Source organism: Lagenorhynchus albirostris, chromosome 1 (assembly GCF_949774975.1).
Source record: "Lagenorhynchus albirostris chromosome 1, mLagAlb1.1, whole genome shotgun sequence".
NCBI classification, from domain to species: Eukaryota; Metazoa; Chordata; class Mammalia; order Artiodactyla; family Delphinidae; genus Lagenorhynchus; species Lagenorhynchus albirostris.
The window spans coordinates 61,112,598-61,137,356 of record NC_083095.1 but is presented as its reverse complement, the minus strand read 5'-3'; the positions used below and the strand labels follow the sequence as shown (position 1 = coordinate 61,137,356).

General features: G+C 37.5%; 1 protein-coding gene across 1 annotated transcript in view; it reads left to right on the top strand.

Annotated features, from left to right (window-relative positions):
• Positions 1 to 24,759, top strand: part of TTC6 (tetratricopeptide repeat domain 6) — a 200,619-nt gene that overhangs the window by 105,792 nt on the left and 70,068 nt on the right. The window contains exon 7 of the mRNA XM_060163954.1: positions 22,902 to 22,983. Coding sequence (XP_060019937.1) covers positions 22,902 to 22,983 — 82 coding nt within the window. The remainder of the gene's footprint in view (positions 1 to 22,901; positions 22,984 to 24,759) is intronic.

Genomic DNA, 24,759 nt, shown 5'->3' with positions numbered 1-24,759 from the left:
TATACATATATACACACATAACCCCTAACTATATGTACACTTATGCACATACACTTATATGTATATTTCTAAAAAAAAATGTTGTACTTATCCATGTTAATTTACCCGGTCAAAAAGAGTATTCTCTTTTCTTTCTGAATGAATCATTTTTTTGACTGACAAGATATAAAGCTTCTTGGGTTGTTTAGAAGATCTTTATGATATTTTCATTTGCTTTTAAAAGTGCATTTTTAGTTAATGTTTAAGAAAGTTTAAAACTACCCAATACAATTATTAATCTATTTTCTTCTTCCCTTAAAGTGTTTGCTTGCTCTCATTTTATGTTATACAGCTTATTTTAAAAATTAGAAAAATGAAGAGAAGAAAACCAAAATCATCTGTTATTTTTCTCCCTCAAGACAATCACTGCCCACTTTCTCATCCATTTTCTTTCATTGTTAAAAATTATTTTTCTTTCTCCTCCTCTTCTTTTATTCTCCTTCCCCCCCCCGCCCCTTTCTTCTTCCTACTTATATTTTCCTCTTAAAATAATTCTGTGATGGACATCATGGTGTATGCATTTTTAATGGTATTTAGAATTAGGTTATTTGCATAGGATCCTAGATAGCTTACTGATAACACATATATCAGGAAAGAATAAGACAAAAAAGTTAATCATGGGGAAAGCATACCAGGGTATTAGCATAATAAATTCAGAGATAAGATTAAATCAAAGAAATTCTGTCCATATATGCTCTTGTTTGAAATGGTCATCAACATCATTGTTGATATTGAAACATCTTTGTATTCCTTGATTATGATGTATTATTTTTAAATATTGTATTGAATTCTGTTAGGCAATATTTTATTGTATTGTTAAAATATATACTCATGAGTGAAATATGTATTTAGTGTATTTTTTTGTTGGACTCTGTTATCAAAGTCATTCTTGCTTTATAAAGTTAATTGGGTAGCATTTCTTCTTTTTTAATATTCTGGAATTAAAATAGCTTAGGAATAACCTTGAAAATGTGGAAGAATTCACTGTCTTGAAACATTTGAACTGTTTGGGAAGGTAATTTTTTGACAGTTAAAACTTTTTATTTTCTAATTCTTGGGTTATTCATGTTTAATATTTTTTCTGAAGTCAATTGGTAACATATTCTTACAGAAAGCCATGTATTCAGTTGAAATTTATATGCAGAGTTTGTATATATTCTCTCTTTAGTTTTAATCTCCATTTCTAAAGTTGCATTGTTTTCTTTCCCATTTCTAATGATATTTGGGGAATTTTTTTCTTCCCTAGAATGAATTTTCTAGAAATTAGTTTAGTATTTTTTTTTTTGGTCTTTTCTCATTTATTTTCAATTACAAGTGCTTTATTCTCTACTTGTCAAATTACTATACCCACACTAGTGTAAAACCATCTCTTTAATTTTTTTAGCAAGGTTTATGGTGTATGATTCCATAGCTATTAGATATCATGACCAGTCATCCAGAAAAACAAATGAGTCCAACCTACCATATTTGACCAAAAAACTTTTGGATTAGTTATAAATTCAGTTTTTGCCCCTCTGAGTTTTTGTTGTTTCTTTTTTTCAAAATGTTTTGTTTATTTGTTTCCTGCTTCCACAGAAGGTTGACATCTCTATTTGGGCATTTTCCTAATTTCTTGTTGAAAATTTAATTTCTTTACCTTTCATATTTTTAACAAATATAAGTATTTTGACCTTATTTCATACATTTTTATTTATGGTGTGTTCATTTATTTTCTAAATAATTTCTATTGCAGTTTTCTTTATCTTATTGATACACAACTTATGGGGGAAAGTGTTCTTTTAACTTGTTGAAATTATTTTGTTTAATTTTTATTGTTTATCCTTATTAACATAAGAAAATATGTTCTTTAGAGTAACATATAGAATAGAGTAACATGGAATTTATTGATATTTGCTTTGTGGTTTACTAGATATCCCAATAGTATCTACAATACTAATTCAGTGCTATTATATGCAGTGACTTATATTGTAGCTGCACTAAGTGGTGTGCAGGCTTTGTAATCAGACAATCTTGGATTTGAATCCCACTTGTTTTCTGGATACCCTTGTATTAGTATCTTAACTTCTTTTTAAAAATTTTTATTTTTTTATTGAAGTATAGTTGATTTACCATGTTTCAGGTGTACAGCAAAGTGATTCAGTTATACACACACACACACACACACACACACACACAAACACACACACATATATATGTATGTATATGTGTTTTCTTTTCCAGATTCTTTTCCATTATAGGTTATTACAAGATATTGAATATAGTTCCCTATGCTATACAGTAGGTCCTTGTTGTTTATCTATAATATTTTATATATAGTAGTATGTATCTGTTAATTCCAAATTTCCAATTTATCTCTCTCCGCTTTCCTCTTTGGTAACCATAAGTTTTTCTTAAGTATCTTAACTTTGTTTTCATAAGTGTCTTAACTTCTTGAAGTCTCAGAGTTTTGTATGTAATTTGGGTGTTCTGGGGATTTAATAAGAGACTGTATAGTGTGTTGCCTGTTGAATGGTAAGTGCTCAGTTAATAATAGGTAGGGCTGTTATATTGTTCTGTTATTGCATTCTTCTGTGGCATAGTTCTTTCACTTGATCTAAAAAATACTTTTTGAGATTTTCAATGCACCTGTGTTTTGTGCATTTCTCCATATGTTACTAATAGCTGTTACTTTATGTGAGTAGAAGCTGTTTATCTTTATTATGAATTTGGCAGTGTTTTACTTTCTTATGAATTCTGTCTCTTATCAGTTTTGAATGACCTACTTTGGCCTATTTAATGCTGCAATTCTACTCTAATATGGCCAGCCCTGTGTTGTTATCTGTTTGTGTTCAGGAATATTTTCATTTTAATCATCTCTTTGTTGTTTGTTTTGTTTTATATGAGCCATATAAGTGGCATGTGGTTAATTTGGTGTTACTAACATTATTCTATTTTGTGGTTTCTTTTCAAAATTTTCTTTCTAGTTTGTCTTTTGTTAAACCATTATTTTCTTTAGCAATATTGTTGTCTGTGCTGTTTTCAGAGTGGTAAGACCTATTAAAATTACTTAAGAACTTGCACAAGTAGCAGAAAAAATTCAAATACAAAGATGTGTATGGCATAAAGAGCACTCCCCATCTTGAATGCTGTCCTCCCCAGTCCTCTTCTCCCTGAGATCAGCTATTGTCAAATACATTGTATGTATCTATTCGGACATTTTCATTTTTATTTATGTCATGCAGGTTTGTGCGGATTAATGTTTTTACATATGTGGAATAAGGTAATCTATATCGTTCTGCATCTTGATTTTTTTTCTCTTAAAACATACTTGCACGTATCTTTGCATATGTATGTGTATTTTTTCTATTTGAAATTCCTGGCCAAAGTGTATGTGTAATTTAAATTGGAAGATTATTGTGTATATTTGCACTTCCTTTTTTTAAGTGTAATCTAAACTTTTCATTTACTTAAGAAAATAATAATTATATTTTTTTGGGAAACGATGCCATGAACTAAAAAGAGAAGATTAATAACAAATTATATAAAAGATTCTTTAATGTAAAAGATGGGTGAATATTAATTGTGTAAGTAGGTGTGGCATTCACAAAAAAAGATGTGATGCTCACATTTCCTTCAAGAGAATCTGATGGAAGAGCATACTTGGCCAGCCTCCAGCTGCTGTCCTGTAGATCTACCGTGGCATTCACTCCAGGGCCATTCTTCCTCTGGACTGCTCCCAGACAGTGACTAAGCACAGGGGCTTTCTGAAGCTGACCCTTTCCAGTTCAATGTGGGACTGTTTTATCAGGTGCTTTGGCTCAGAGACTTTCCATCTGCCTGGCTAACTCTTTCTCAGAACTGGTCTATAATCTGAAGCTCTTCCTACCGAGTCCTTCCTCTCTTTTCCCCTTCCACAGTTGTCAGATCTACATCATGGTCTGAAGGCTCCCCGTGCATGTTGCTCCCTCTCTCTTTATCCTCCACTGATAGCATCTGATTCTAAATGAACTGACACAATAGGGGGGGTCTGCAATATGAGTACAATGTTGTCTAAACTGTGTGTTTATAAAGTATGAGCATGTATTCTTCTGTCTTTGTATATAGAAAAGTGTGAATATAGGGAATTGAGAGTAGGCAGAATTGTCTGAACAGAAGTAGGAATTGTAGCAATTATAAGAAGTGTTGGTTAGAACTGGTGATGATGGATTAATGTATTAGAAAGGTAGTCCAGAAGTAAATTGGTACTGGTGGTTGTTCACACCCAATGACCAGAAGGAAAAGGATCCAACAGGACTTTCTGGTACAAAAAGAGGGCCCAGAACACTTTCCATTCACCAGAACTGTAATCAGACCTTTGTTCAGAGACTCCTGGTTTCTTTGAATGGGAAATGATATTTAGATACAAAGATCTGTGTGTCTCATTTCTTTTAAAAGCAAATTTTACCTGTTTATATATATTATGATTACTGATATTTTTTGTTTTATCCTGCCATTTGATTTTTGTTTTCATAGATGCTGCCTTTTGTTTGTTTTATGTTCTCCTTTTATTTCCTATCTTAAATTTATCTTTTTTATTATTCCTTTAAAAAAATGTCAGTGGTCTGCATATAATATATTCTGATTTAATTTTTAAAATTTTTATTTATTTATTTTTTATTGAAGTAGAGTTGATTTACAATGTTGTGCCAATCTCTGCTGTGCAGCAAAGTGACTCAGTTACACACATACAGACATTTAAACAATTCTTTTCCATTATGGTTTATCACAGGATATTGAATATATTTCCCTGTGCTCTACAGTAGGACCTTGTTGTTTATCCATCCTGTATATGTAGTTTAAATTTGCTCATCCCACACTCCCAGTCCTTCGCTCCCCTACCACCCTCCCCCTTGGCAACCACGAGTCTGTTCTCTATGTCTGTGAGTCTGTTTTTTCTTTTTTTCTTTGCGGTACGCGGGCCTCTCACTGTTGTGGCCTCTCCCATTGTGGAGCACAGGCTCCGGACGTGCAGGCTCAGTGGCCATGGCTCACGGGCCTAGCCACCCCACAGCATGTGGGATCTTCCTGGACCAAGGCATGAACCCGTGTCCTCTGCATCGGCAGGCGGACTCTCAACCATTGCGCCACCAGGGAAGCCCTGTGAGTCTGTTTTGTAGATAGGTTCATTTGTGCCATATTTTAGAATCCACATATAAGTGATATCATATGGTATTTGTCTTTCTCTTTCTGACTTACTTCACTTAGTATGATAGTCTCTAGTTGCATCCATGTTGCTGCAAATGGCATTATTTCATTCTTTTTTATGGCTGAGTAGTATTCCATTGTGTATATGTACCACATCTTCTTTAACCATTCATCTGTCGATGGACATTTAGGTTGTGTCCATGTTTGGCTATTGTGAATAGTGCTGCTATGAACACAGGGGTGCATGTATCTTTTTGAATTATAGTTTTGTCTGGGTATATGCCCAGGAGTGGGATTGCTGGATCATATGGTAATTCTATTTTTAGTTTTCTGAGGAACCTCCATACCGTAATGTTTTCCATAGTGGCTGCACCAACTTACATTCCCACCAACAGTGTAGGAGGGTTCCCTTTTCTTCACACCCTCTCCAACATTTGTTATTTGTAGACTTTTTAATGATGGCCATTCTGAGTGGTGTGAGATGGTACCTTACTGTAGTTTTGATTTGCATTTCTCTAATAATTAGTGATGCCGAGCATCTTTTCACGTGCCTACTGGCCATCTGTATGTCTTTGGAGAAATGTCTGTTAAGGTCTTCTGCCCTTATTTCCATTTTTTAACTATTTGGGTAAATTGTGTTTTATCATGCCTACTTTGGAAGTTATATATATTGTTTCTTATTCCTATGATGGTTTCCATAGAATATATATGTTTAACTTATCAGTAGCTAATGTTTTTTTTTTGTTGTTGTTTTTTTAAATTTTTGGCTGCACCATGCAGCATATGGGATCTTAGTTCCCCAACCAGGGATTAAACTTGTGCTCCCTGCAGTGGAACCATGGAGTCTTAACCACTAGACCAGGGAAGTTCCTCAATATCTAATATTAATCAATACCTTTATCCTCTTCCAGGAAACTACAATGACTTTAAACCTTTTATTCCATTTACTCCTTTTTGATTTAATATGCTCTAACTTTGATACATTTTTAGATCCTTATCTTTTAAAATTCCAGAGACATTATTCTTATCATTTTATGCAATATTCCTTATGTTTTACCCATGTATTTATCTCTGTCTTTGCCTTTCTATTTTTTTTTTTGTGGGCAAAAATTATTTTTTAACACAGATTTTCATCTATTCACTTTTGCTTACAACACTAAATTACTTATATAACATTATACTATAAAAATGAACCTTTCTATTTTTTGAGCATCTCAGACCATCCTGTCTGGAATCATTTTGCCCTCTGCTAAAGTATATCTTTTAGAGCTTGCTTTAAGGGAAGTGGTAAAATCCTGTTTTCTCTTTGTTTCAAATGTCTTTATATTCATGCTTGTGGGATATTTTACTTGGGGATAATACTATTGCAAATATTTACTTTTAGCACACTAATGATGTTCCACAATTTTCTGGTGTCCACTATAGCTGTTGAAAATTGAGTCTTAAGTATGAATCCTTTGAAGATAATCAATTCTCTGCATCCTCCCCTAACTTTTTAGTTATTCTCTTTTCTTCTATACAGTTTCAGTATGATGTGTCTAGTTGTACATTTCTTCTTATTTATTGTATTTAGGAAAGATTGGGATTTTTGAATCTGTGGTTTGATATCTTTCATCAGCTATGTCAAATTTTTAGTCACTATTTCTTCATATTTCGCCTCTGTCCATTCTCTCTTTCATTTTCTGGGACTTTAATTGCATGTATTAGCTACATTTTTTTCTCTTGAAACTGGATCCTGGACAATTTCTTCTAATCTGTCTTTAGTTCAGGTTCATAAATTCTTTCTTCTGTTATGTCTAATATATTGTTAAACTTGTTCTCTGTATTTTTAAATTTGGTTTTGTATTTTTCTTTTTAGAATTTATATATTTCCTCCAAACCTATTATGTTCTGGTGTTTTGTTTCTCTGTGTACCTGTCTGTCTTTAAATATTTATCATTGTATTTAAAACATTATTTTTAGTAAGTATTTGAGACCTGGAATGGCAGTTCCTCCTCTAGAGAAAAAAATTTTTTTCCAGAACCTGAGATCTGTACCACTCAACCTAAATTTAAGATTGAGGCTTGAGTTTCTATGAACACCTTGTGACAGAACCTAGGCTGAAAGTATACACAAATGTTGATTTACTTCCATTCACTCCTAATCTGAGGATATAGCCCTGTAATATCCCTGTAGCCTTGGATACTTGTATATTATATATATATAAAATCAGTTTCCAAACCTCAGGAAGATTCTGGGCTTGGATTTCTGTCATTCTTGCCCTAAAAAGTTGCAGATGTGCAGCTCAGCTTTGCAACGGTTTTGGCAAATATCTTGCAAACAAAATCATCTTTGAAAACTGGGTTTACATTTTCAGGTTTTTGCTTTTTCCTATATTTTTACTCAGTATTTCTTCATCATCTTGTTAGCTTTTTGATGCTTTGAAGATTATCTTGGACATAATACATACTTTCTTAGCTGTTCTCAGCAGTTGTTCTCAGTAGAAGTACCTAGCATGTCATAATTGGAAGCAGAAGTCATAACTGACTTTTAAGGCAGCAAAACTGTTTCCCTTTCCATCTGCATCCCAGCTTTTATTACATGCATACTAATTTTAGCAATATCCCTGTAGTAGAGGAGGAGAATTTTTACATCATGTATCAGGTAAGCAATGCTGTAATTGCGCTGGGCCATATCCTGACAGGTTCAAGGATATGGACCACATTCTCTCTCTCTCTTTTTTTTTCTTAACATCTTTATTGGAGTATAATTGCTTTAAAATGGTGTGTTACTTTCTGCTTTATAACAAAGTGAATCAGCTATACATATACATATATCCCCATATCTCCTCCCCTTTACATCTCCCTCCCACCCTCCATATCCCACCCCTCTAAGTGCTCACAGAGTACCAAGCTGATCTCCCTGTGCTATGTGGCTGCTTCCCACTAGCTATCTATTTTACATTTGGTAATATATATAAGTACATGCCACTCTCTCACCTCGTCCCAGCTTACCCTTCCCCCTCCCGTGTGTCCTCAAGTCCATTCTCTACATCTCCATCATTATTCCTGTCCTGCCCCTAGGTTCTTCAGAACCATTTTTTTTTTCAGATTCCATATATATGCGTTAGCATACGATATTTGTTTTTCTCTTTCTGACTTAACTTCAGTCTGTATGACAGACTCTAGGTCCATCCACCTCACTACAAATAACTCAATTTCGTTTCTTTATATGGCTGAGTAATATTCCATTGTATATGTGTGCCACATCTTCTTTATCAGTTCATCTGTCGATGGACCCTTTGGTTGCTTCCATGTCCTGCTATTGTGAATAGTGCTGCAATGAACATTGTGGCAGATGACTCTTTTTCTTTTTTCTTTTTTTGGCTGTACGCGGGCCTCTCACTGTTGTGGCCTCTCCCGTTGCGGAGCACAGGCTCTGGATGCGCAGGCTCAGGGGCCATGGCTCACAGGCCCAGCTGCTTCGCGGCATGTGGGATCTTCCCAGACTGGGGCATGAACCCGTGTCCCCTGCATCGGCAGGCGGACTCTCAACCACTGCGCCACCAGGAAAGCCCCAACTCTTTTTGAATTATGGTTTTCTCAGGGTATATGCCCAGTAGTGGGATTCCTGGGTCATATGGTAGTTCCATTTTTAGTTTTATAAAGAAATTCCATACTGTTCTCCATAGTGGCTGTATCAATTTACATTCCCACCAACAGCGCAAGAGGGTTCCCCTTTCTCCACACCCTCACCAGCATTTATTATTTGTTGATTTTTTTATGATGGCCATTCTGACTGGTGTGAAGTGATACTTCATTGTAGTTTTGAGTTGCATTTCTCTCATGATTAGTGATGTTGAGTATCCTTTCCTGTGTTTGTTGGCAATCTGTATACCTTCTTTGGAGAAATGTCTATTTAGGTCTTCTGCCCAGTTTTGGGTTTGGTTGTTTGTTTTTTGATATTGAGCTGCATGAGCTGCTTGTAAATTTTGGAGATTAATCCTTTGTCAGTTGCTTCGTTTGCAAATATTTTCTCCCATTCTGAGGGTTGTCTCTTCGTCTTGTTTGTGTTTTCCTTTGCTGTGCAAAAACTTTGAAGTTTCATTAGGTCCCATTTGTTTATTTTGTTTTTATTCCTATTTCTCTAGGAGGTGGGTCAAAAAGGATCTTGCTGTGATTTATGTTATAGAGTGTTCCGCCTATGTTTTCCTCTAAGAGTTTTATAGTGTCTGGCCTTACATTTAAGTCTTTAATCCATTTTGAGTTTCTTTTTGTGTATGATGTTAGGGAGTGTTCTAATTTCATTCTTTTACGTGTAGCTGTCCAGTTTTCCCAGCACCACTTATTGAGGAGGCTGTTTTTTCTCCATTGTATATTCTTGCTTCTGTTATCAAAAATAAGGTGACCATATGTATGTGGGTTTCTCTCTGGGCTTTCTATCCTGTTCCATTGATCTATATTTCTGTTTTTGTGCCAGTACCATACTGTATTGATTACTGTAGATTTGTAGTATAGTCTGAAGTCAGGGAGCCTGATTCCTCCAGCTCCTTTTTTCTTTCTCAAGATTGCTTTGGCTGTTTGGCGTCTTTTGTGTTTCCATACAAATTGTGAAATTTTTTTACTAGTTCTGTGAAAAATGCCATTGGTAGTCTGATAGGGATTGCATTGAATCTGTAGATTGCTTTGGGTAGTATAGTCATTTTCACAATACTGATTCTTCCAATCCAGGAACATGGTATATCTCTCCATCTATTTATATCATCTTTAATTTCTTTCATCAGTGTCTTATAGTTTTCTGCATACAGGTCTTTTGTCTCCTTAGGTAGGTTTATTCCTAGGTATTTTATTCTTTTTGTTGCAATGGTAAATGGGAGTGTTTCCATAATTTCTCTTTCAGATTTTTCATCATTAGTGTATAGGACTGCAAGAGATTTCTGTGCATTAATTTTGTATCCTGCTACTTTACCAAATTCATTGATTAGCTCTAGTAGTTTTCTGGTAGCATCTTTAGGATTCTCCATGAAGAGTAACTTGTCATCTGCAAACAGTGACAGTTTTACTGCTTCTTTTCCGATTTGGATTCCTTTTATTTCTTTTCCTTCTCTGATTGCTGTGGCTAAAACTTCCAAAACTATGTTGCATAACAGTGGTGAGAGTGGACACCCTTGTCTTGTTCCTGATGTTAGAGAAAATGGTTTCAGTTTTTCATCATTGAGAACAATGTTGACTGTGGGTTTGTCATATATGTCCTTTATTATGTTGAGGTAAGTTCCCTCTATGCCTACTTTCTGGCGGATTTTTATCATAAATGGGTGTTAAATTTCGTTGAAAGCTTTTTCTGTATCTATTGAGATTATCATGTGGTTTTTATCCTTCAGTTTTTTAATATAGTGTATCACATTGATTGATTTGTGTATATTGAAGAATCCTTGCATTCCTGGGATAAACCCCACTTGATCATGGTGTATGATCCTTTTAATGTGCTGCTGGATTCTGTGTGCTAGTATTTTGTTGAGGATTTTTGCATCTACGTTCATCATTGATATTGGTCTGTAGTTTTCTTTTTTTGTGACCTCTTTGTCTGGTTTTGTTATCAGGGTGATAGTGGCCTCATAGAATGAGTTTTGGAGTGTTCCTTCCTCTGTTATGTTTTGGAAGAGTTTGAGAATGATAGGTGTTAGCTCTTCTCTAAATGTTTGATAGAATTCACCTGTGAAGCCATCTGGTCCTGAACATTTGTTTGTTGGAAGATTTTTAATCACAGTTTCCATTTCAGTGCTTGTGATTGGTCTGTTCATATTTTCTATTTCTTCCTGGTCAGTCTCAGAAGCTTGTGCTTTTTTAAGAATTTGTCCATTTCTTCCACATTGTCCATTTTATTGGCATATAGTTGTGTGTAGTAATCTCTCATGATCCTTTGTATTTCTCCAGTGTCAGTTGTTACTTCTCCTTTTTCATTTCTAATTCTATTGATTTGAGTCTTCTCCCTTTTTTTCTTGATGAATCTGGCTAATTCTTTGTCAATTTTGTTTATCTTCTCAAAGAACCAGCTTTTAGTTTTATTGATCTTTGCTATTTTTTTCCTTCATTTCTTTTTCCTTTATTTCTGATCTTATTTTTATGACTTCTTTCCTTCTGCTAACTTTGGGGTTTTTTTGTTCTTCTTTCTCTAATTGCTTTAGGTGTAAGGTTATGTTGTTTATTTGAGATGTTTCTTGTTTCTTAAGGTAGGATTGTATTGCTATAAACTTCCCTCTTAGAACTGCTTTTGCTGTATCCCATAGGTTTTGGGTCATCGTGTTTTCATTGTCATTTGTTTCTAGGTATGTTTTGATTTCCTCTTTGATTTCTTCAGTGATCTCCTGGTTATTTAGTAGCGTATTGTTTAGCTCCATGTGTTTGTATTTTTTACAAATTTTTTTCCCGTAATTGTTATCTAGTCTCATAGAGTTGTGGTCGGAAAAGATACTTGACATGATTTTAATTTTGTTAAATTTACCAAGGCTTGATTTGTGACCCAAGATATGATCTATCCTGGAGAATGTTCCATGAGCACTCGAGAAGAAAGTGTATTCTGTTGTTTTTGGATGGAATGTCTTATAAATATCAATTAAGTCCATCTTGTTTAATGAATCATTTAAAGCTTGTGTTTCTTTAAATATTTTCATTTTGGATGATCTGTGCGTTGGTGAAAGTGGAGTGTTAAAGTCCCCTACTATGATTATGTTACTGTCGATTTCCCCCTTTATGGCTGTTAGCATTTGCCTTATGTATTGAGGTGCTGTTATGTTGGGTGCATAAATATTTACAATCATTATATCTTCTTCTTGGATTGATCCCTTGATCATTATGTAGTGTCCTTCTTTGTCACTTGTAATAGTCTTTATTTTAAAGTCTATTTTGTCTGAAATGAGAATTGCTACTCCAGCTTTCTTTTGATTTCCGTTTGCATGGAATATCTTTTTCCATCCCCTCATTTTCACTCTGTATGTGTCCCTAGGTCTGAAATGGGTCTCTTGTAGACAGCATATATACAGGTCTTGTTTTTGTATCCATTCAGCCAGCCTATGTCCTTTGGTTGGAGCATTTAATCCATTTACATTTAAGGTAGTTATCACTATGTATGTTCCTGTTACCATTTTCTTAATTGTTTTGGGTTTGTTATTGTAGGTCTTTTCCTTCTCTTGCGCTTCCTGCCTAGAGAAGTTCCTTTAGCATTTGTTGTAAAGCTGGTTTGGTGGTGCTGAATTCTCTTAGCTTTTGCTTGTCTGTAGAGGTTTTAATTTCTCCATGGAATCTGAATGTGATCCTTGCTGGGTAGAGTAATCTTGGTTGTAGGTTTTTCTCTTTCATCTCTTTAAATATGTCCTGTCACTCCTTTTTGGCTTGCAGAGTGTCTGCTGAAAGATCAGCTGTTAACCTTATGGGGATTCTCTTGTATGTTATTTGTTGTTTTTCCTTTGCTGATTTTAATATTTTTTCTTTGCATTTAATTTTTGATAGTTTGATTAATATGTGTCTTGGCATGTTTCTCCTTGGATTTATCCTCTATGGGACTCTCTGGACTTCCTGAACTTGATTGACTATTTCCTTTCCCTTATTAAGGTAGTTTTGAACTATAATCTCTTCAAATATTTTCTCAGTCCCTTTTTTTTTCTCTTCTTCTTCTGAGACCCCTATGATTTGAATGTTGTTGCATTTAATGTTGTCCCAGAGGTTTCTGAGATTGTCCTCTATTCTTTTCATTCTTTTTTCTTTATTCTGCTCTGCAGTAGTTATTTCCAGTATTGTTTCTTCTAGGTCATTATCCATTCTTCTGCCTCAGTTATTCTGCTATTGAGTCCTTCTAGATAATTTTTAATTTCATTTGTTGTGTTGTTCATCATTGTTTGTTTGTGCTTTAGTTCTTCTGGGTCCTTGTTAAACATTTCTTATATTTTCTGCGTTTTGTTTTGAAGAGTTTGGATATCTTTACTATCATTACTCTGAATTCTTTTTCAGGTAGACTGCCTATTTCCTCTTCATTTGTTTGGTCTTATGGGTTTTTATTTTGATCCTCCATCTGGTGTGTGTTTCTCTCTCTTCTCGTTTTGATTAACCCACTGTGTTTGGGGTTTCCTTTTTGCAGGCTTCAGTTTCGTACTTCCTGTTGCTTTTGGTGTCTGCCTCCAGTGGCTAATGTTGGTCAGTGGGTTTTGTATGCTTCCTGGTGGAGGGGACTGGTGCCTGTGTTCTGGTGGATGAGGCTGGATCTTGTCTTTCTGATGGGCAGGAATGCATCCGGTGCTGCGTTTTAGGGTTTCTGTGACCTTATTATGATTTTAGGCAACCTTTATGCTAATGAGTGGGATTGTGTTCCTGTCTTGCCAGTTGTTTGGCCTAGGGGGTCCAGCACTTTAGCTTGCTGGTGCTACAGTGCTGGAGACAGTTGAGGGGAGCTGGGTCTTAGTATTGAGATGGAGCTCTCTGGGCGAGATTTTGCCATTTGATATTACATGGAGCCGGAAGGTCTCTGGTGGAGCAATGTCCTGATCTCAGCTCTCCCACCTCAGAGGCACTGGCCTGACACATGGCTGGAGAACCAAGATCCTGTCAGCCACCCAGATTTTGGGAAGTCTGAGGTCTTCTGCCAGCATTCAGTAGGTGTTCTGTAGTAGTTGTTCCACATGTAGATGTATTTCTTATGTATTTGTGGGGAGGAAGATAATCTCCCCGTCTTACTCCTTCGCCATCTTGAAAGTCTCCTTCCACATTCTCTTTTTAAAAAGCAATCATTGATTGTTAGTAGGTTCTGCTGTTCTGATATCTATAAAGTGCAGTGTTAAAATTTTTGTCCTTGTTACTGTTAAAAGCATTGTTTTAAGTATGTAATAGCTGTTATTCCATCATTTTTGAATATTTTATGCAAGCATATGGTAAAATAGTTCCAAAATCTCTTGTGTGTCCCATAGTTTGTCTTTGAAGAATAATGATGAAAGTGACCAGGTATCTTTCTGCAATGTCCAGTAATTCTTTTATATTGTGCTATAACTACTTTCCGTAAATACAACAGAGAGGATGAGCAAAAATTCAATGCTGTTGATTTCTAAATTACCCATAGCCTTCTGCATATCTGTTCCATTCTCAGTGATAACTGCATGATACTCTTTTTAAAAATTTATTTATTCATTTATTTTTTTGGCTGCGCTGGGTCTTTGTTGTGGCACGCAGTCTCTGTGGTGCACGGGCTTCTCTAGTTGCAGTGCACGGGCTTAGTTGCGGTATGTGAGATCATAGTTCTCCCACCAGGGATTGAACCCAGGCCCCCTGCATTGGGAGCGCCGAGTCTTAACACCTGGACTGCAAAGGAAGTCCCTACATGATACTTTTAAAAGTCGATTTTCGGGGAAGGCGGAAGATGGCGGAAGAGTAAGACGCGGAGATCACCTTCCTCCCCACAGATACACCAGAAATACATCTACACGTGCAACAACTCCTACAGAACACCTACTGAAGGCTGGCAGAAGACCTCAGACCTCCCAAAAGGCAAGAAACTCCCCACGTACCTGGGTAGGGCAAAAGAAAAAACAGAGACAAAAGAATAGGGACGGCACCTGCACCAGTGGGAGGGAGCGGTGAAGGAGGAAAAGTTTCCACACTCTAGGAAGCCCCTTCGCGGGCGGAGACTGCGGGAGGCGGAGGGGGGAGCTTCGAAGCTGCGGAGGAGTGCACAGCAACGGGTGCGGAGGGCAAAGCGGCGAGATTCCCGCACAGAGGATCGGTGCCGACCGGCACTCACCAGCCCGAGAGGCTTGTCTGCTCACCCGCCGGGGCGGGCAGGGCTGCGAGCTGAGGCCGGAGCGCAGGGAGAGGACTGGGGTTGGCGGCTTGAACATAGCCTGAAGGGGTTAGTGCACCACAGCTAGCCGGGAGGGAGTCCGGGGAAAAGCCTGCACCTGCAGAAGAGGCAGGAGACTTTTCCTTCCCTCTTTGTTTCCTGGGGCGTGAGGAGAGGGGTTTAAGAACGCTGCTTAAAGGAACTCCAGAGACGGGCGCGAGCCGCGGCTAAAAGCGCGAACCCCAGAGACGGGCGTGAGCCACGGCTGAAAGCGCGGACCCCAGAGACGGGCGCGAGCCGCGGCTGAAAGCGCGGAATCCAGAGACGGGCGCGAGCCGCGGCTGAAAGCGCGGAATCCAGAGACGGGCGCGAGCCGCGGCTGAAAGCGCGGAATTCAGAGACGGGCGCAAGCCGCGGCTAAAAGCGCGGACCCCAGAGGCGGGCGGGAGACGTTAAGGCTGCTGCTGCCGCCACCGAGGGGCCTGTGTGCGAGCACAGGTCACTCTCCACACCCCTCTTCCGCGGAGCCTGTGCAGCCCGCCACTGCCGGGTTCCCGGGATCCAGGGACAACTTCCCCGGGAGAGCGCACAGCGCGCCTCAGGCTGGTGCAAAGTCACGCCGGCCTTTGCCACCGCAGGCCCGCCCCGCACTCTGTGCCCCTCCGTCCCCGCCGGCCTGAGTGCGCCAGAGCCCCCAATCAGCGGCTCTTTTAACCCCATCCTGTCTGAGCAAAAAGCAGACGCCCTCCAGCGATCTACACGCAGTGGCAGGGCCAAATCCAAAGCTTAGCCCTGGGAGCTGTGAGAACAAAGAAGAGAAAGGGAAATCTCTCCCAGCAGCCTCAGAAGCAGCGGATTAAAGCTCCACAATCAACTTGATGTACCCTGCATCTGTGGAATACCTGAATAGACAACCAATCATCCCAAATTAAGGAAGTGGACTTTAGGAGCAAGATCTATGATTTTTTCCCCTTTCCTCTTTTTGTGAATGTGTATGTGTATGCTTCTGTGTGAGATCTTGTCTGTATAGTCTTGCTTCCATCATTTGTCCTAGGGTTCTATCCGTCCATGTTTTTTTTAAAAATTTTTTTATTAATAATTAATTTTAATAACCTTATTATACTTTACCTTCGTTCTTTCTTTCTTTCTTTCCGTCCTTCCTTCCCTCCTTTAGACAACGAATCATCCCAAATTGAGGAGGTGGTCTCTGACAGCAAGATTTAGGATTTTTCCCCATTTACCTCTTTTAGTGAGGGTGTATGTGTATGCTTCTGTGTAAGATTTTGTCTGTATAGCTTTGCTTCCAACATTTGTCCTAAGGTTCTTTCCGTCCTTTTTTTTTTTTCTAAATAAGAAGTTTTTAATTCAATAACTTTATTATACTTTATTTTATTTTTACTGTATCTTCTTTCTTTCTGTCTTTTTTCCTTCTTTCCCTCCTTCCTTCCTTCCTCCCTCCCTCCCTCCCTCCTTTCTTTCCTTCTTGCCTTCTTTGCTTCTTTCTTTCTTTCTTCCTTCCTTCCTACCCTCCTTTCCTTCTTTCTTTCCTCATACTTCTACTAATTCCCTCTACTTTTTCTCCCTTTTATCCTGAGCCTGTGGATGAAAAGCTTTTGGTGCTCCAGCCAGGAGGCAGGGCTCTGCCTCTGAGGTAGGACAGCCAACTTCAGGACACTGATCAACAAGAGACCTCCCAGCTCCACATAATATCAAACGGCGAAAATCTCCCAGAGACCTCCATCTTAACACCAGCACCCAGCTTCACTCAACGACCAGCAAGCCACCCCACCCATTAGCAGAGAGGCTGCCTAAAATCATAATAAGGCCACAGACGCCCCCAAACACACCACCAGACGTGAACCTGCCCACTAGAGAGACAAGATCCAGCCTCATCCACCACAACACAGGCACTAGCCCCCTCCACCAGGAAGCCTACACAACCCACTGAACCAACCTTAGCCACTGGAGACAGACATCAAAAACAGGAGGAACTACAAACCTGCAGCCTGCAAAAAGGAGACCCCAAACACAGTAAGATAAGCAAAATGAGAAGACAGAAAAACACACAGCAGATAAAGGAGCAAGATAAAAATGCACCAGACCTAACAAATGAAGAGGAAATAGGCAGTCTACCTGAAAGAGAATTCAGAATAATGATAGTAAGGTTGATCCGAAATCTTGGAGATAGAATGGACAATAGATTGGACAAAATGCAAGAATCAGTTAACAAGGACCTAGAAGAACTAAAGATGAAACAAGCAACGATGAACAACACAATAAATGAAATTAAAAGTACTCTAGATGGGATCAATAGCAGAATAACTGAGGCAGAAGAACGGATAAGTGACCTGGAAGATAAAATAGTGGAAATAACTACTGCAGAGCAGAATAAAGAAAAAAGAATGAAAAGAACTGAGGACAGTCTCAGAGACCTCTGGGACAACATTAAACGCACCAACATTCGAATTATAGGGGTTCCAGAAGAAGAAGAGAAAAAGAAAGGGACTGAGAAAATATTTGAAGAGATTATAGTTGAAAACTTCCCTAATATGGGAAAGGAAATAGTTAATCAAGTCCAGGAAGCACAGAGAGTCCCATACAAGATAAATCCAAGGAGAAATACGCCAAGACACATATTAATCAAACTGTCAAAAATTAAATACAAAGAAAGCATATTAAAAGTAGCAAGGGAAAAACAACAAATAACACATAAGGGAATCCCCATAAGGTTAACAGCTGATCTCTCAGCAGAAACCCTACAAGCCAGAAGGGAGTGGCAGGACATACTGAAAGTGATGAAGGAGAAAAACATGCAGCCAAGACTACTCTACCCAGCAAGGATCTCATTCAGATTTGATGGAGAAATTAAAACCTTTACAGACAAGCAAAAGCTGAGAGAGTTCAGCAACACCAAACCAGCTTTACAACAAATGCTAAAGGATCTTCTCTAGGCAAGAAACACAAGAGAAGGAAAAGACCTATAACGACGAACCCAAAACAATTTAGAAAATGGGAATAGGAACATACATATCGATAATTACCTTAAATGTAAATGGACTAAATGCTCCCACCAAAAGACACAGATTAGCTGAATGGATACAAAAACAAGACCCTTATATATGCTGTCTACAAGAGACCCACTTCAGACCTAGAGACACATACAGACTGAAAGTAAGGGGATGGAAAAAGATATTCCATGCAAATGGAAGCCAAAAGAAAGCTGGGGTAGCAATTCTCATATCAGACAAAATAGACTTTAAAAAAAGGACTATTAAAAGAGACAAAGAAGGACACTACATAATGATCAAGGGATCGATCCAAGAAGAAGATATAACAGTTGTTAATATTTATGCACCCAACATAGGAGCACCTCAATACATTAGGCAAATACTAACAGCCATAAAAGGGGAAATCGACAGTAACACATTCATAGTAGGGGACTTAAACACCCCACTTTCACCCATGGACAGATCATCCAAAATGAAAATAAATAAGGAAACACAAGCTTTAAATGATACATTAAACAAGATGGACTTAATTGATATTTATAGGACACTCCATCCAAAAACAACAGAATACACATTTTTCTCAAGTGCTCATGGAACATTCTCCAGGATAGATCATATCTTAGGTCACAAATCAAGCCTTGGTAAATTTAAGAAAATTGAAATTGTATCAAGTATCTTTTCTGACCACAACGCCATGAGACTAGATATCAATTACAGGAAAAGATCTGTAAAAAATACAAACACATGGAGGCTAAACAATACACTACTTAATAATGAAGAGATCACTGAAGAAATCAAAGAGGAAATCAAAAAATACCTAGAAACAAATGACAATGGAGATACAACGACCCAAAACCTGTGGAATGCAGCAAAAGCAGTTCTAAGGGGGAAGTTTATAGCAATACAAGCCCACCTTAAGGAGCAGGAAACATCTCGAATAAACAACCTAACCTTGCACCTCAAGCAATTAGAGAAAGAAGAACAAAAAAAACCCCAAAGCTAGCAGAAGGAAAGAAATCATAAAAATCAGATCAGAAATAAATGAAAAAGAAATGAAGGAAACAATAGCAAAGATCAATAAAACTAAAAGCTGGTTCTTTGAGAAGATAAACAAAATAGATAAACCACTAGCCAGACTCATCAAGAAAAAAAGGGAGAAGACTCAAATCAATAGAATTAGAAATGAAAAAGGAGAGATAACAACTGACACTGCAGAGATAAAAGAGATCATGAGAGATTACTACAAGCAACTCTATGCCAATAAAATGGACAATCTGGAAGAAATGGACAAATTCTTAGAAATGCACAACCTGCCAAGACTGAATCAGGAAGAAATAGAAAATATGAACAGACCAATCACAAGCACTGAAATTGAAACTGTGATTAAAAATCTTCCAACAAACAAAAGCCCAGGACCAGATGGCTTCACAGGCGAATTCTATCAAACATTTAGAGAAGAGCTAACACCTATCCTTCTCAAACTCTTCCATAATATAGCAGAGGGAGGACCACTCCCAAACTCCTTCTACGAGGCCACCATCACCTTGATACCAAAACCAGACAAGGATGTCACAAAGAAAGAAAACTACAGGCCAATATCACTGATGAACATAGACGGAAAAATCCTCAACAAAATACTAGCAAACAGAATCCAACAGCACATTAAAAGGATCATACACCATGATCAAGTGGGATTTATTCCAGGAATGCAAGGATTCTTCAATATACGCAAATCTATCAATGTGATAAACCATATTAACAAATTGAAGGAGAAAAACCATATGATCATCTCAATAGATGCAGAGAAAGCTTTTGACAAAATTCAACACCCATTTATGATAAAAACCCTGCAGAAAGTAGGCATAGAGGGAACTTTCCTCAACATAATAAAGGCCATATATGACAAGCCCACAGCAAACATCATCCTCAATGGTGAAAAACTGAAAGCATTTCCACTAAGATCAGGAACAAGACAAGGTTGCCCACTCTCACCACTATTATTCAACATTGTTTTGGAAGTTTTAGCCACAGCAATCAGAGAAGAAAAGGAAATAAAAGGAATCCAAATTGGAAAAGAAGAAGTAAAGCTGTCACTGTTTGCAGATGACATGATCCTATAGATAGAGAACCCTCAAGATGCTACCAGAAAACTACTAGAGCTAATCAATGAATTTGGTAAAGTGGCAGGATACAAAATTAATGCACAGAAATCTCTGGCATTCCTATATACTAATGATGAAAAATCTGAAAGTGAAATCAAGAAAACACTCCCATTTACCATTGCAACAAAAAGAATAAAATATCTAGGAATAAACCTACCTAAGGAGACAAAAGACCTGTATGCAGAAAATTATAAGACACTGATGAAAGAAATTAAAGATGATATAAATAGATGGAGAGATATACCATGTTCTTGGATTGGAAGAATCAACATTGTGAAAATGACTCTACTACCCAAAGCAATCTATAGATTCAATGCAATCCCTATCAAACTACCACTGGCATTTTTCACAGAACTAGAACAAAAAATTTCACAATTTGTATGGAAACACAAAAGACCCCGAATAGCCAAAGCAATCTTGAGAACGAAAGAAGGAACTGGAGGAATCAGGCTCCCTGACTTCAGACTATACTACAAAGCTACAGTCATCAAGACGGTATGGTACTGGCACAAAAACAGAAAGATAGATCAATGGAACAGGATAGAAAGCCCAGAGATAAACCCATGTACATATGGACACCTTATCTTTGATAAAGGTGACAGTAATGTACAATGGAGAAAGGACAGCCTCTTCAATAAGTGGTGCTGGGAAAACTGGACAGGTACATGTAAAAGTATGAGATTAGATCACTCCCTAACACCATACACAAAAATAAGCTCAAAATGGATTAAAGACCTAAATGTAAGGCCAGAAACTATCAAACTCTTAGAGGAAAACATAGGCAGAACACTCTATGACATAAATCAAAGCAAGATCCTTTCTGACCCACCTCCTAGAGTAATGGGAATAAAAACAAAAATAAACAAATGGGACCTAATGAAACTTCAAAGCTTTTGCACAGCAAAGGAAACCATAAACAAGACCAAAAGACAACCCTCAGAATGGGAGAAAATATTTGCAAATGAAGCAACCGACAAAGGATTAATCTCCAAAATTTACAAGCAGCTCATGCAGCTCAATAACAAGAAAACAAACAACCCAATCCAAAAATGGGCAGAAGACCTAAATAGACATTTCTCCAAAGAAGATATACAGACTGCCAACAAACACATGAAAGAATGCTCAACATCACTAATCATTAGAGAAATGCAAATCAAAACTACAATGAGATATCATCTCACACCAGTCAGAATGGCCATCATCAAAAAATCTAGAAACAATAAATGCTGGAGAGGGTGTGGAGAAAAGGGAACCCTCTTACACTGTTGGTGGGAATGTAAATTGATACAGCCACTGTGGAGAACAGTATGGAGGTTCCTTAAAAAGCTACAAATAGAACTACCATATGACCCAGCAATCCCACTACTGGGCATATACCCTGAGAAAACCATAATTCAAAAAGAGACATGTACCAAAATGTTCATTGCAGCTCTATTTACAATAGCCCGGAGATGGAAACAACCTAAGTGCCCATCATCGGATGAATGGATAAAGAAGATGTGGCACATATATACAATGGAATATTACTCAGCCATAAAAAGAAACGAAATTGAGCTATTTGTAATGAGGTGGATAGACCTAGAGTCTGTCATACAGAGTGAAGTAAGTCAGAAAGAGAGAGACAAATACCGTATGCTAACACATATATATGGAATTTAAGAAAAAAAAATGTCATGAAAAACCTAGGGGTAAAGCAGGAATAAATACGCAGACCTCTTAGAGAATGGACTTGAGGTTATGGGGAGGGGGAAGGGTGAGCTGTGACAGGGCGAGAGAGAGTCATGGGCATATACACACTAACAAACGCAGTAAGGTAGATAGCTAGTGGGAAGCAGCCGCATGGCACAGGGATATTGGCTCGGTGCTTTGTGACAGCCTGGAGGGGTGGGATGGGGAGGGTGGGAGGGAGGGAGACGCAACAGGGAAGACATATGGGAACATATGTTTATGTATGACTGATTCACTTTGTTATAAAGCAGAAACTAACACACCATTGTAAAGCAATTATACCCCAATAAAGATGTAAAAAAAAAAAAAAAAGAAAAGTCGATTTTCTATTGAATAAATATTTAGAATTCTTGAAATGTTAGTGGAGACCTAAAAATTTCAGCAAACAAAGCAATAGAAGGATTTTATTCATCATGTATCCACCAGGCTATGAAACTTAGGTCTTATAGTTGTTTCTATATATCCAAATCTCTGATTACAAGATAGAGAAGTACCACATTTAATAATAATCATAATTATTGTAGCAGTTAACCCTTACAACAATAAATATTTGTATAATTTAATTGACTGAGTTAAAAGTATAAAGCACTTAAGGAAATTTTCATTCCAATTAATATTTAGAATGCTTACTTGTATTTGTCAGTGAATAGTTGCATATTGACAGTAACTCCAAATGATATGTTTTGTTCATAATACTGATGTTGATGTACTAAAGAGATTCAATGCCAACCTATGAGGTCACAGGATCATTGATTGCTCCTAAGACCAGGGATGTCAGAAATAATGTAGAAGTATCTATTTGGCTAAAGTCCAATGCCAAAGCCTAACTGCAAATACCTAGTCTGCAGCCAGACTTTGATGCATCTCTGGTGTTTTCTAGAATTCTACCTTTCCTGTATATTGCTCTTTGGGTAATGTTATACTATGAAGCAACAGTAATCATAGGCTTTTAAAAGTATTCCACTATATAGCTTAAAACTGTTGTCTTTTTTTTAAATCACAGAGTGTGCAAGCAAGCAGAATTTTATTTGAGAAATTTACATCTGAAAGCAAGGAACGTGTCATTACTTTAAATCAACATAGAAGTTTTAGGGTAAGTATAATTTTTATTCTAAATTATGGGTTGGTGGCTTTATGTGACTACAGTTCAGATATTATTTCTAGCGATTTCAGAAATAATTTCTTGATGCTTCCTCATTCTGGGAAATGCCTCAGAATATTCACTAGTGTCTTTGCAGAGGACATGTTTCCTCTTTCAAATCTGTGGTCTTTATGACACTCAGAAGATGTTATTTACTAATCAATAGCAGGATATCTGCTGTGAGTTTTCCTAAAATTCCTAAAATGTCTGGGTTTGCACTCATTTATCACTGCTTGCCCAGGTTTTAAATGATCAAAGGAACATGTTTATGAATCTTTTGACCAAATGCAGGGAGGGAATTGTTTATGGCTATGAAACAGAGTAAAACTGAATTCTCTAAATGGTGATTGGACTCATGCCCATGACATTATTATCCCTACAGTGTATCTAAATAAACTAATTAATAAACACAATTGGAGAGAAAAGAGAGCAATTGAGGGAAGAAGAAAGGTATGAAACTTATATTAGTGGTTTAATAAATATCTTGAACTTTATGAGGGACAAACAAGAAAGGGTTTTATTTTTCTTTCCTTAAGGCCTTCAGCCCTTACTCCCCTTGGTGATATCTTGGGATGATGAGTGTCACATAGTAGAGAGCCTTATTGACCTAGGACAAGTCAAATCCCCATTCTGGTCAGTTATACTAGGTTTAATAATGTGTCTGTGCCGCCTTCCGTATTCCCCATACAGTCAGGTAATACTTATTTTTGGAGTAATATTTCTATTTAATATAGATCACTTTTGCTGTTTTTAACATATATCATTATTGCTTATTAAATGTTTGCCCTCATATATGTTTTATCTTATTTTTCATTAGTCTAAGTGATATGGGGGTCATATCATTCTTGTTTTATCCACAGCACCTAGAACAGTGACCATCACTTAAAAACATAATTGAACCAACAAATGACACTTTCTAGTTTGGAATGCATAGACTACTCTAGTAGCATTACTTATACCTACCTGTCAGATATTACTGTTTTTAACGGCTATTTCTAATCCATCCTCCCTATTGTCCCCTGCAATGTTCTTAAAACACAGGTGTAATTACAACACTCAATCTCAACAAACTGAATAACTCCACCTATCAAAGTCAGAGTGCTTAACTAAGCCTCATAACCTGGCCTTGACTATATTTTCTATCTTACCTCCCATTATGCTTCTGCTTCCATGTAACCTCCAGGTACCCTGTACTCTGCCTGCACCAGAGTCCTTGGGGACTAAAATCCCAGCACCTTGACACTTCTCTGTGCTTGTTTAGGCTATTCCGTTGGCCTGGGATGTTCTCAACCCCTTCTCAGTTTATGGAAATGTCACTACCTTTTACAGGCCAGCCCTAATGCTACCTCTTCAAGCTGGTCAATCCAGGTTCCTTTCCATTCTGAATTGACCTCCACCTCTCCTGTGCTCTCTTTACACCTGATTCATGCTATCTTTACAGTCATTGTTACAGCTGCTTTGGATTATAGTTACTTCTTTATGTCTGTTTCCACCATCATACATGAAATATGTCATTTTTTTTGTACTTTCTACTCTATTTGGTATGTTAGTACTTCGCAACTCTTTTAGTATAATAGTTCTCATAGCAAGTAATAATATTTGTGTGGCCTTATGGGGTAAAAGGTTGAGGTTGCTCATGATTTAAAGGAGACTGTTCAGTAGCCACTGAAAAGTAGGAGGAACAGTAGCCACTCCAGGTCCCACTAGTGCAGCCCCAGGG